Source organism: Frieseomelitta varia, unplaced genomic scaffold (assembly GCF_011392965.1).
Source record: "Frieseomelitta varia isolate USP_RPSP 00005682 unplaced genomic scaffold, Fvar_1.2 scaffold_579, whole genome shotgun sequence".
Taxonomy (NCBI): Eukaryota; Metazoa; Arthropoda; class Insecta; order Hymenoptera; family Apidae; genus Frieseomelitta; species Frieseomelitta varia.
In genome coordinates, this window is record NW_025110344.1 from 86,492 (window position 1) to 99,733 (window position 13,242).

Genomic DNA, 13,242 nt, shown 5'->3' on the forward strand with positions numbered 1-13,242 from the left:
AAAAAAAAAAAAAAAAACGGTTGCATTGTCTCTACTCGAGGAGTATATAATGGAATAACGGAATAACGGAATAATGGAATAATGGAATGTAATAACGAGAGAGGCACGAAACGGAAAATCGCAACTCTTTCGGCAGTTTGGCCTACATCTCTGCCAGCGAGGTAAAGTAAAGTAACTCGGGCAGAAGGACGATGATGCAGTATGGTGGACCATATGCCGGGTCCGTACGGAACGGTTCCAGCCGACGCGACGGATAATTACGAGGGATGCTACGCTGCCTTCGGGGGGTAGGGGCGAGCGAAAATTCAATGGTGGGGCGCGTTGCTACATAAGGAAGGTACCGTCCTCCGAAGGGTCCCAGTCCGTTGGAAATTTCGGCGATACGGGAACCTGCTCGTTTGCTCGTTGCTTGCCGACAACACGCGCTACGCTTGTGTTCTGTCTCTACTCGGTGTCCTTTGTGATGAACGCGTTGAAATCGTGCGACTCGATTTAAAAATCCAAGAGCTAGTGAACCTCGAGGAAGAGTGAACCAGCGAGCGAATACATACGTTACGGAACAAATAGGTGTGATTGATTTTGATCAAACATGAAGACTTTGTGGTTTATTTTGTTGGCCTGGTGTAGCACGCCAACTACTGGATTCGATCTCGGGCCGATCATCAGAACTGCTCAGTGCAGATCGCAATGTTTGAAGCAGCACACCGCCGACGGGTTCTGCGACAACTTGTGGGACACGGAATACAAGCAGGCACACTCTTGTAAAGTTGTAAGTAAAGAAATCAAGTCCTTTCCTTTCCTTTCCTTTCCTTTCCTTTCCTCTCCTCCTCCACTTTGCAGATGTTGCTCCTACTGTTACCATAAAATTAGCCTCCTGTGAGATTATCGCTTACCGTTCGTTCCATCGAACGTTTTATCCCAATTTGTAGAAAAAGAGAAACAACCGTCCGAAACTTTGAAAGCATCGTCCTATCATTGTCCCAACTTCTTCGTTTCAAACTCAGAACCTGGCCGCGAGTACGCGACGATAGTTTTACGTTTTACGGTTTGGTGGACAGCTGTTGAATGATCAATCAGGCCTGAAAAAGTATTAGCTCAGTGCTAACACACCGAGTCGGTAATGACAATAAAAATCCTCGGAAAGTGTCCTAATAGCACTCTTTTCTATCAAACGGACCTTGTTATAAATATTAGCGTCGTCGTTCCTTTACGCGTAATCCAACGCGATCCCGCCAACTTGAACGTGACCGTCTCTCCGTCTCCGTCTCCTAGTTACTCGGAATCCAAAACACCGAAAGGCACGTCCCGTCCAAGAATTCTTTCGAAAAATTAATTTCCTCGCCGCAAACGACAAACGGTATCTCCGACGGTATCTCGGAAATATCTGGAAATAACGTATCGAGATGCGCGTGTCTAACACGCGTACGAGCGCGTTAAGTGACTCGAGTTTATCATTTGGAAATCGGATAGGGCCGTAAATCGACGTTGCGATAAATCACCCCCGTCGCCTCATCTCGCGTCGGTTTTATGGAGCGGACGTCGCGTCGCGTCGCGTCGCGTGGCGTCGCGTGGCGTCGCGTCGTGTCGTCTCGTGGAAAATGTTCCACACGGTCGAGAGCACCACCCCACCACCCCTCTTGGTCCAGCAGCAGACACGTCGCAGATGGACAGATGGGAATCACGATTAACTCACGCACAATGCGGCGTGCGAGTGTCGGCGTGCGTGCACGGGGCGTTGCTCTTTTCGTGTGTATGTACAGGGGGTGTCCCTGTTAATTTCGGAGAAATCGATGCCACCTCGCCAGCGTACACCCAGACAGCACGGGCAGACACTCGGACTGCGTGTGCGAGTAAGAAGAAGGATGAAGAATCGCGAGGATTTTTTGAACGTGGAACGAGGGGACGATGATCCGTTCAAATTCAGCTCAACTCCGAGAACGATATATATTTGTTCCTCGAGAATCGTTTCCGCGTATTAGGGACGTATCAATCAGGATTAGAGTGGAATTAGATTCTCGGAGGGAACAAAGGTCGCGCGCGTCCCGAGACGGACATCCCGAGTCTGAATAACGACGATTGTTTCCGATTGCGAGAGATTGGAAGAGATAGTTGGGCTGGCGACGCGTCGCTTTTCGTCGCTTCATTGTTTTACTCCGGACGGATCGGTGTCCGGCGTATGGAGGGGAAGCTAGGCGGTGAACCGATTGAAAACGAGGGGACAGCGTTGTAAAATCCATCGACAGGTTCAGCTCGGTTCTGAGATTCTTTGACGTTTCTGATACTTCTGTACAATTTTTCTAGCAGAATCTAGACTCTCTTCTTCAAACATTTTTGTGGCTGTGCACGCAAAGTAAACATTTCCTTTAAATCGATAATTCGCGATAACGCCAACGAGAAAGCGTCGTTTAACATCGTAGTCGTAGGTGGTCAATCAATGGAAACGTCAGGGACGCACGCTGATGGTCGTTCCGTGGAGTTTCATCGAGCGTGACGACGATCGAGTTATCGAGTTACGATCGGTCGAGGGTCGTAAAAGCCACGTAAGGTCTTATCCCCTCTTATGTCAGGGAAATCAATGATCGTTCGTTGCAAAATGAAACAAACGGGACGAAAGAGATTCACTGGATTGGCTGGATTCAGATTCATCCCAACGCGTTCCAATTCACGAGGTAGATTTCAATTTACGTCGCGAAACAATCCACGCTTTTACGTGTTTCAACGGTCATTGCGGGAGCCTCGTTGTTATTTCTAGAGTCTCAACTTCTAATTTTATCTGCGTCGACGCGCGTGATACGCAACGCCGCCGTTCGTTCTCAGTGATTTCGGTTTTTGGCGGACAAACTACGAGTCGTTGGGAAAACAACAAACTGTCGGAGGAAATGATCGCGAGGCTGCTCGGAGATTCGTAATGTTGCTTTTTTCCCCCGAGTTTCGCGACGTCTTTTGTACGAAAAAAGGGGGGCGCGGCGTTTCTACGAAGCAGCAGCAGCCAGACTTAGAAGGAACGCATCGTGATGTAGGATGATCGGAGAGGGAAGGCAGAGCGTTAACTCTATCTCTCTCTATCTCTCTCTTTTTCATCCCTGAGAGCAGAGAGGAAAAGAGAGAGAACGAAAAAAGAATCTGGAAACAGGGCTCCACGAGAGACGGTATCCCAATAAATATGAAGACAACAACGACGGTGCCTGTTATGCCTGAAACAGGTTGGAGCTAATTCGGCGCTCCCTCCCTCTCACCTCGCCATTTCTTTCCTTCTCTCTTTCCCTGTCTATCTATCCATCTATCTACACGTTTCTCTCTTACACGGTCTTTCTTTTTCCTCTCTTTTGTGACTGCGCCTTCTTCTTCCTCCCTTTCCTCTCTCTCTCTCCCTCTCTCTTTCTAGAGAGCCGCTTAAATCGCTCGATTCAACGGTTCGGCCGATTCGGAGGTTCTTATTTTCCCTTTGCTTCTACGCTTTACGTTTCTTGGCCGCGTCGTCCCTCCTCGTATCCCCCTCGTGTACCGTCGTTCCTTTTTACCCGCGCGTCCCGTGCGTGCAAGAGCTTTTTGTTCAACGCTGAAACCTCCCCATGCCATGCTCGCTTCTTTCATGTGTGTTGCGTACGTGTTTTTCTTTTCTCTGCATCTCTCTCTCTCTCTGTTGCGTTACAGTGCTGGCTGTACTGCGAGACCCTCGAGAACCAGTGGGAGAAGACAAGAACCATTTGCGAGGGCGACCAGTATCTACATGTAAGTAAATTTACGGGTGAAACGGCCTTTCGGATTAGGGGAGAGTTTGTACTACGGAGGGAATTTTCGGTCTCTTATTCGGTCCGGATCTTGTTCGCAAAGGAGGAGAAACTCGAAAAGGGAGGTATATCTCGAGGTATCGAGACGAACTAGGATTCTCTCGAGGTCGAGCTTTTACTTTTACGCAGGCAGTTTTACGACGTCGAAACAAACGCGTACAATTACGACGAACGTTTCAACTGTGTTTCGTTTCGGTCGAGTCGCCGGACCGAAATCTCGAGCGTTGGAAAATTCGGAGCGATCAGGCGCAAAGGAGAAACCTCTGTTATGTCGAGGTTATTACGTTACCTTTGAAAATTTCAAAAGCCCAAGTAAGAAACCGAGAGAGATGTATCGGCGAAACGAGAGGAGAGAAATAACTGTCTGAGACGGGAGAACCACCGACGGGAGAACTGAAAAAGAAAAAAAAGAAAGAAATTTCTTTAGAAACGGCTACCTGTCGTTTTTCACGAACGGTTGGGTCGCTTTGTCGTGGCAACCAACGAATTTCAACTCTTCGCGTATCGATCTCCGTCAAGACCGAGGAACCTTTTTCAAATATTTGCAGAGCGGCCGACTACCGCGTTTAATTAAATCCGGGTATACCGGGACGGGAACGGAACGAAAGACGTTAGTACCCGCTTAGTTAGTGCGATTCCGCGAGACGAGAGGATCCTTTCTTTCTACTGAACGGTCGGTCGATCGTCTGTCTCCGCTTTAACACGCTCGTTGAAGAATTGACGCAAATCGAGCAAACTGTTCGGGAGCTTCGTTTAAGCCACGGGTGTCCAACCAACCACCGTCTTTACCGATTTTAGATCTTTCGAGCCAACAAAAATTTGTCGAGGACCGCGCATAGTTTACGTATTTCTTTTTTTCTTTTTTTTTTGTCAGTTCAATGTAAGTTATATTATTGACGGGGACTGTAACTTTTATAGTGAAATATACGATACATTGATTAGAAACATAAATATTTATATTAATTAAAAAGACGTGGAGAACGATTTTTAACGAGAACAATGAGAACGCTTGTTTCTTTAAGGTACCAGTTCATCAATATATTTGGTTGGACACACGTAGTCGCAACACGAAGAACTTTTCTGCGCGAAAAAAAAAAAAAAAAATCTGCTCGTAAATACAAGTAGTACTCCCCGAAAAGGAGGGACACAGTCGTAGACACAGTGGTTGTTCGAATTTTGTGGTTATAGGGCGCGTTATGGTTATGGCGGTTAAGGGTTTAAGCGGAAGCGAGAATGGGAAAGGGCTCCGACGAGGAAAAGCTGACGATGCGCGTCTGTTTCAGTGCCCGGCCTGCCAGACAGCCTGTAACTATCGCCAGACTAGGATAGAGGAAAAGTATTTGCCGTCCATGTTGCCAACGCCGGAGAAGGCACCCGTGGTGTTGGACAGGTTCGACGTGGCGGTGATGATGCGCAACGTTCGCGACGAATGGAGAATAGTCGGATACTTTCCGGGCGAAACAAGGCCGGAGCTGAAGCAAGATACCTGGATCGTTGTCGCGACGGAGAACGGCGTGAAGCGGCACTACAGTTGGCAAGAGTGGGTTCCAAAGTTGGAGTCTTTGAAGAAAGGTTTCTTCTACGAGGCGACCGTCTCGTGGAAGGACGTCGACGCTCAGATTCAGAGGCAAAAGTCATTGGAAAAGGCCAGAGCCAACGACCGACTGAGACAGGCGTTTCTGGAAATCTACGGCGAGAAGGTGCTGGCCGAGTGGAAGAGCCAAGAGTTCATTCGCATCTCGAAAGAGGTGTTCCGAAAATTCTTCTTCAAAGGTGGAAAGAACGATTTCGAGGTGGACAACGCACCTCCCAAAGCAGTTTACAACGGCAGGATCCGCGTGGAGGAGGCAAGTCGCGAGTCGAAGAAGAAGGAATCGTACGTGGTCTGCTGGCAGCCGGAGACGGGAGGTCTTAAGGGAAATCAAGTGACGGACTCGAATTCCGCGCAGATTTCCCTGTTGCCTGGAACGAAATACCTCGTGAGGATCGCTTCGAACGAAGGGCCTGGCAGCTTCCCCATCGAGGTGGACACCAGGTTTAATCCCGAGGAAGCTACGAACATACAGCGAGCCGTCCAGCAATTATTTATCTGGGAAATTTACGTGGCCTGCGCTTTTATCATTTGTTTCGTAATCTCTCTCATCCTGACATTGATCTACGGAAAGTCCAAGACCGCCAAGTGCGAACGAGTCTGAAGGCCAATGTCCCTTCTTTTTCGTTTCCCCCCCTTTTTTCCTTTCTTCGTTCGAGGACGGACAAACGTTGACGTAGCATCCGATCGATGACGAACGACGCAAACTCAGGGACTCGGACTTGTTTGCATCGACGCGAGATGGAATCCTCGCGAACCGAACGGAGGAAACGATCGCGTCGCAGCTTGACCGTCTGTACAGGTGTAAGGTACTCGGTTGCTTGGAAAAGTAAAAGAAAAAGAAACGAAACCAAACCGAGTCAAACGGAGTCGAGGGCGTGTAAGCGGCGTACTCTTTGTAAGAGTTGCGATATCGCCACCACCACGATCGCATCGTTGTAAATGTCGACGAGAAAATGTACAAAAAAAAAGCTATTTTTCTACGTGTAATAGGATACAAATTAAACGATTCCTTGCTCATCGCGCAACGAACAGACTGCAAGAAAAGTTCCTATCGACGAGAAGTAAAAATTGGCGCCGTTTGAGGTGTCGATCACTGTATTTATTTGTGTACATACACACGCATGTATAGATTATAGATTATATGTATGTGTATATATATATATACATATAGCTCGGAAACTTGTTGTACATAGATCTTGAAATATGAATAAATTACTTTTGGCGAGAAAAAAGAAGAGAGAAGAAGAAAAGAAAATCTTTTTTGTGTAAAATAATATAATCCCATCGTGTGTGAGTAGATGCTGGCGTCTCGGCGCGTAAGCGGCTTATGTCTAATAACACCAGGACTTTCTAAATACCCTACTTTTTTGTATCCCGCGTCGGTTCGCTTCTCTCGTTGCCTTTCGGATTAATGTCGGATAACGCGAAGGAACGCGTGGCTGCAGGATGGAGAAGAGAGGAGAATAATCACGCGGAGGATATTAAACGACGTTTTCAAGCATAGGTAGCCAGCGTAGTGGACGGACGAGAGAAAATTTTTGTTAGAGGCGCGGTTCGAGTGGTTCGACTTGTTAGAGGTAACGATCTCGGTGTTACCACCGTGTCCCGAGAGAAAGAGAAAAGTACGCGAGCGAATGAACCGTTAATCGGGACGAAGCGGCCCGAAAGAGTGCGCGGCGAATCCTTTCGAGACTGTTTTAGGAACATGTTTCCACTGGGTGACGATGGCGTGACGATGGCCAACTGGCGAGTGCGAGCTCTCGCAACCACCAGGCGTACTACCACGAGTCGTAGAAGAGTGCGTCGAACTTTCCCGAACGGATAATAAACTCGTAGCGAGTCGACGAAAAAAGTCAACACGGAGAGAGCGTGTCGCGTACGCATACGCATACTCATACTCATACGCGATCTCGCGCGGCTGCCACAACCACGATCGAAAAAGTGTGCCGTGACCTCGAACAAGGTCCCGTTATCCAAGCCGAAGCCTTGGACGCGATCGTCCTCAGTCTTGACTCGGAAGTCGAGCAAAGATGATACTGCTGCTCGCTTGTCTCAGTCTGCTGGTCGGCCCCGGTGAACTGGGCAACCTGTACAATGGCCATCCTAGCGGTGTCACCGCGATTTTCGGGATCGGTGTGCTGCCCCTCGGATTCGCAGCCGGACCCAGGTATCCTCGTTGAGCGTGTACAGTAGGTGACAAAGTCGGCGAACATACCATACCGTAACGAACATACCATATCCTGGTATGCTATTTGCGAATTGTTCGTTTGAAATATTGAAAATCAACAAGAACGAATTCGTTTCTTTCGCGCAAGTGCAATAGTCGAATAAAATACCATGATCACGTAAAATACAGTTTCACAAATCTTACACGTAGCCCCGCGGTGCGAGGTGTTTGTTATACAAACGTGTGTGTTTGGTACTCGAGCGTAAAGATCTCTCGCGAAATTGTCTCGTTGTCGGATTTGTTCGCAGTGTTCCGGATCGATCACCACTCACTTGCACGACACTCTTTCGACAGATTTGTTTCCGTGAAAGTTTTTCGAATTCTCTTGCATTCGGGGAATTCCGTGTTTCCGACACTTTGCATCGACAGCGAGCGCAAACGCCTAATCTTTGTCCGAAAAGTAAGAATTAGTCCAACGTGTGAATCGATTGCCGCGGAGTTTGTCGAAAATTAGGACGCGAAAAAGGAGAGATTGAGATCTCGCGTCGGACGATTGACGTACCGTTACTATAATTGTTGCATGTCGTTATGTTAAATGCCGTTCTCCTCGTTCCATTATCCTACATATTCAAAGTTATTCTAATAGCAACGATCGAAGTAGTCTTTCGAATTGCTCGAATTGTGTTATTGACGTAACGACTGCATGATTTTCGTACGTTTTTAGTTACGTTTTTAGTACGTAAATAATTCCTTCGACGCGTGATTTAGATACGTTCCGAAATGGAAGAAGCAAGCCTGTGAGATACCAGCCTCTCAACATCCAAACTCGCACTACGTTTGCGACGAGGCCGGAGAAGTGAAGTGTTTGCCAGGTGAGAAAACAAACGTACGACACGTCGTCGCAGTATTCGTCATCGTGGACGTGACATCGTAGAGACCCGATGACATTCCGCTTAATATATATATATATATATATATATATACGATGCTGGTCTTTCTTTTTTTGTTCTTTTCTCCACTTCCAGGATGGACCGGCGATTTGTGCGACGTGCCGATCTGTCGGAAGGGGTGCGATCCTCTTCAGGGTTACTGCCGTCGACCCAACGAATGTCGCTGCAAATTGGGCTTTTACGGCGAGCTCTGCGACAAGTGCGTGGCACTGCCGGGATGTCAGCACGGCAGGTAATCTCTCGTCGCGTTTATTCTTCACGCGTACACCCGAGCATTCTCGATTTCGATTTCTCGTGCGATACAATACCATCCTAGCAGGTGTGTGAGCTACGCGATCGTAGTGCCAATAACCGACTCGTGGTGAGAAATTCGAGGCAAACGGACCTAGGAACCACGAGTTGCGTCAACCTTGGCCACATTTATTGATATATTGTCTTGAAAAAAAATCAGTATTTATTTGAAATTGAAATAAAGTGAGTTACCGACACGTTACATACTTTCAGATTATAAATCATTTTTCTTCACTGATAAATCGTTGGTATCTCTTACGAAAGACTCTGATTTATTTTGATACGTTTATATTTAATTTGAATCTTAATGATGATCTAAAACGATACCACGTTTTAAAATAAACTACCCTCTTTGGGGGAACTCTTTGATAAAGTTTAATATTACAAAATTGATTTAAATACGAGCAACTAGAAATAGATCTCAGGATCTCACCTTACAAACCATTAAACCGGTTGTTGTCTGACATTTTTATACATCTATGCGCCACAAAGCTACATGGGACATACTTTTGTTTGATTACTGATTGTGAGTGTAACATGCGTGGCATCACGACTTAAATCACAGTGCAGGGGGCACTTAATAGCAGAGACGTGAATCGGGCACTGCCACTGATTTCACCTCGGCCAGTGGCAAGCCCGTTCAACTCAATTCCCGTGTAACTCGAAACGTCTAATCCTCCCTGGTCCGTTGAATATCGATCGCGCGCGAAAGCTTACGCTCGACATGGAGGAGACATTGACCGGAAGGAATTTTCCACTTTTAGCTGTAACGTGAGCTTCGAATGCTCCTGCGATCCTGGATGGAAGGGCATGTTCTGTTCGGAGCCGATCTGCGCCTCCGATTGTTTGGCCAGCCAAGGATACTGCGAAAAACCGGGGGAATGCAGGTGAGCAAAAACGGTGGAGTGGAGTGAAGCGAAGCGGTGGATCGGAACAATTTACGAATCATTTACGAGATAATCGTAAAGGTTGCAAAATCGGCGAGATTCACTGATTTGACGAGAAAATTCGTCAACGTTTCGTCGTTCCGATTCTTTTCGTTAACGCTAACCGCGTGGCAGAACGCAACGCAAGAAGCAGACGCAGCCACGACGTGATTTGACAGCTCGGTTTTTCGTAGATGTCGATTGGGTTGGCAGGGACCAAAGTGCAAACAATGCGCCGTTTTGCCAGGTTGCGTGCACGGAACGTGCCAGGGTCCGCTGGAATGTCGCTGCGAGCCAGGCTGGACTGGACTTCTCTGTCAAACGCGTAAGTTGTTTGTCCACGTTTTTCTCCCCTTAGTCGTTGGTCGCAACTCAAGTAAGTCGTCGTCGTCGTCGTCGTCGTCGTCGTACGTAAGCCCCGAGCAAACACGTGATAATATGCGCGACGAATAAATCTATCGAAAGTTGCTCGTTTCTCTCTCCGTGTTTAGCGATTTGCTCGCAAGGATGCAGCCGAGAATACGGCGGTTGTCGTCGTCCGGGGACGTGTAGGTGTCGCGTGGGTTGGACAGGTCCGAACTGCACCGAATGCGTCCCTTATCCCGGTTGCGTTCACGGGTCCTGCAAACGGCCGTGGGAGTGCCGATGCGAGCCCGGATGGGCGGGCGATCTCTGCAACGAGAAACTCATCTACTGCGACGAGCATCCAGCCATCTGTCGCAACAACGCCACTTGCGTCAGCATGACCAAAGAGGACGGCGATTACAGGTGAGCTACAGGTAGGTGATTGGCGATCGACGGAACTCTCTTTAACGGGATTTCGATTGCAGATGTATCTGTCCTCTCGGCTACATGGGTCGTCAGTGTCAGATCAAAACGATGGTGCCGCCGACCGAGTTGACACCACCGATGCCGGACCAACACCTCGACGACGAGGTTTCAGAGGCGAAACCTCAGATGATTCAAACGACAAACGCAGAAATAATCGAGAAGCCCGTAGAGAGTGTAGACGAGAAGGACAAGGGAGACAAAAATAGGATAAGAAACGAGGAACAAACGGCCGAACCGATTGGGCCGATCGTTATCACGGATCCACCGTCGACCATCGATCCTGCTGCTACCGTAGGAAAATGGCCAACCGAGCCACCTACGGAATCGTCCGTCACGCAAACGGACGATGAAAACGAGACGTGAGAGAAAAGGGAAAGGATTTTAATTTCTGCGAATTATCGCGTTATATTATACTCTTTCGTTGTTATTTATCCGAGTATTTAATTTATTTATTTTAAAGCTAAAGTCGACTTATTTTAATTGTACTCATGTCACGACAGATTGTTGCACAGATAAATTATAAATCGTAGTGTGTTAGAAGACAAGGATTCTTTTTCTTCTTTTATTTTACCGTTATCGAGCGAACGATACGTAAGAGGAAAAGCGACGTCGCAATATCAACGATTTCATATCCTGAATAAACGTAGCCGCGCATTCGTAGTAATCGACTTGGATCGAAAATCTAAAATTTCAAACGCGGACACCGTAACGGACACCTGTGCGAAACATCTCGATTTTCTGAAATAATTTGCCGTTGAAGCGATCGTTGGAGCGTCTTGCAATCTCGAAGCCAATTATCGTTTTTAATGGACGGCCACGAGAATATAAATAGTACTTGGTATTCTTCGAGTATCAAGGGTAGTGCAGTAGTGTCCGTACTCTCTTGCTATAAACGTTACATATGTGGAACGTTACGCTCGAAGGAGCACATGTTCGATGTTACACGACGCAATGGACAGTACACCGTTCACGCGTGTCGTTTCCCATCGATGTACAATGTACGATATACGTATATTGTACGACACGATATGTATCGTACACTACTGTATCGCACGCGTCTAGATCGGCTGCTCGTGTCTACGTAACGATCGACTGTCCAAGTCTCGTGTCCCTTACGTAACGTAGTGCATTTTTAACACCGGAACGTCCAAAGAAATTCCGCCTGCAGAAAGTTCAGTTTTTCGAACGGTCCAACTTCGAGACCGGCTTTGCAGTACCTACCTGTCTTTCAACATAAAATGAACTTTTTAATACAAAAGTTTTCGAGAACGGAGGATTAACTTTCGAGCAACTACAGACGAGAATCTACAAAATCGCTGCCTACCAAACAACCACTGCTAATTGAATTGACAAATTTCTTGTTTAAATTTTCACCAAAGCTCGTCGATTAGCGCATCTGAACTGCAGCTTGGTTGCTCACGGTCGGCGTATCACGATCGCGCGTTGCGCGAGTCGTGGGATATAACGTTCATTTACGTTTTGCTCCACTGCGCAGCCAATCCAGGTTGGTATGATTCAATCAACGTTTTCAAGTCATCATGCTTTTAATTACGGCGATTGTGCCTTGCCTTTCACCGATTGAAGCCGGGCAATCGGGAAAATAGACGTTTTACCCAACGGTCAATCCATCATCTAAAAAGTCCAAGATCTAAAAATGAAGAATGGCCACTTTCTGAAAAATTTTTACTGAAAGATCCTACTTGGCGATCCTAACTGTTTAATAACAATCGACAACTACAGTTATTCCGATTGGCAACCGCGTAACCGTGATTCGAAGATTCGTCTACCCACGAATAATGGAAAAGGACTTGGGAGCGCAGATAATGGAAAATAAATACCTAAGAATCATCTTAAACAAGCAACGGGACACACCAGCAGCACTTCTCCACCAAATGGCCAACATATCCACCATTGAACGATTCATCCGAAACTCCGTCCAAAAGTCATATGATTTTAGTCACCCCAACTAACTCTCACCCTCATCCGCGGCACTGGCAATTACACAGAATTGAAGACTTTCCACTCAAGATTAGGGTCACACTCCCCAAACATGTTAATCTCACATAAACCAAAAACTACCACGAACCACAGCTCACAACTTTCAAGGAATCTGCAGGTTGTTTGAAACTTTTCCTGCATACACAACTTTAACAAACTCCCCGCGCAAACGTTAAACGACATCACCATACTACACTAATCATTTCTAAAAATAACGTAGGTAATGGGGCGCAACAAACCCAAGGCATTGCCTCGTAAACAACGACTTCCCGACAAAAAAAAAAAAAAAAAAAAGAAACAACTAACTGGTTTTTGGCAATCGCACAGCGCGCGACAGTATCATACTCACTCAAATCGCATCTTATCGTTTTACGAATTCAAGCTCTCTCTTACGACAATCTACATTTCTCAATCATACCAATCCAACCCCAAAACAACTCTCCCTTGAACCAGCTGACTTTCATTAACGTTGAAAGACAGCAAGCCACCGACGCAACAATGAGAAGCGCGAGAATGTATGCAGAACTAGCTAACTATAATGACAAGTGAGTTCTGTAAGAAAAATTGATTACTCATGGGTACGTATTTAACGTATTTGTATTGCGTACACGCGCGAGACCTCTACACGGGACAAAATTCTCCACTCTGGGAAAAGGGTCTGCGGCGAAAAGGGTTGAAAGGTTAATTGCAGGAT

At 46.9% G+C, this 13,242-nt stretch overlaps 2 protein-coding genes across 2 annotated transcripts; both read left to right on the plus strand.

Moving 5' to 3' along the window:
- Positions 1-110: 110 nt before the first annotated feature.
- On the plus strand, positions 111-6,577 carry LOC122534195. Its single transcript, XM_043664578.1, has 4 exons — positions 111-521; positions 570-769; positions 3,655-3,732; positions 5,075-6,577. Exons 2-4 carry the CDS (start codon positions 590-592, stop codon positions 5,984-5,986), a joined length of 1,170 nt encoding a protein of 389 aa, XP_043520513.1. The 5' UTR covers positions 111-521; positions 570-589; the 3' UTR covers positions 5,987-6,577.
- A 744-nt stretch (positions 6,578-7,321) lies between these two features.
- On the plus strand, positions 7,322-11,092 carry LOC122534194 (delta-like protein A). The gene is made up of 7 exons (XM_043664577.1): positions 7,322-7,552; positions 8,321-8,424; positions 8,578-8,734; positions 9,558-9,680; positions 9,914-10,044; positions 10,211-10,487; positions 10,550-11,092. Exons 1-7 carry the CDS (start codon positions 7,416-7,418, stop codon positions 10,911-10,913), a joined length of 1,293 nt encoding a protein of 430 aa, XP_043520512.1. The 5' UTR covers positions 7,322-7,415; the 3' UTR covers positions 10,914-11,092.
- Positions 11,093-13,242: the final 2,150 nt, after the last annotated feature.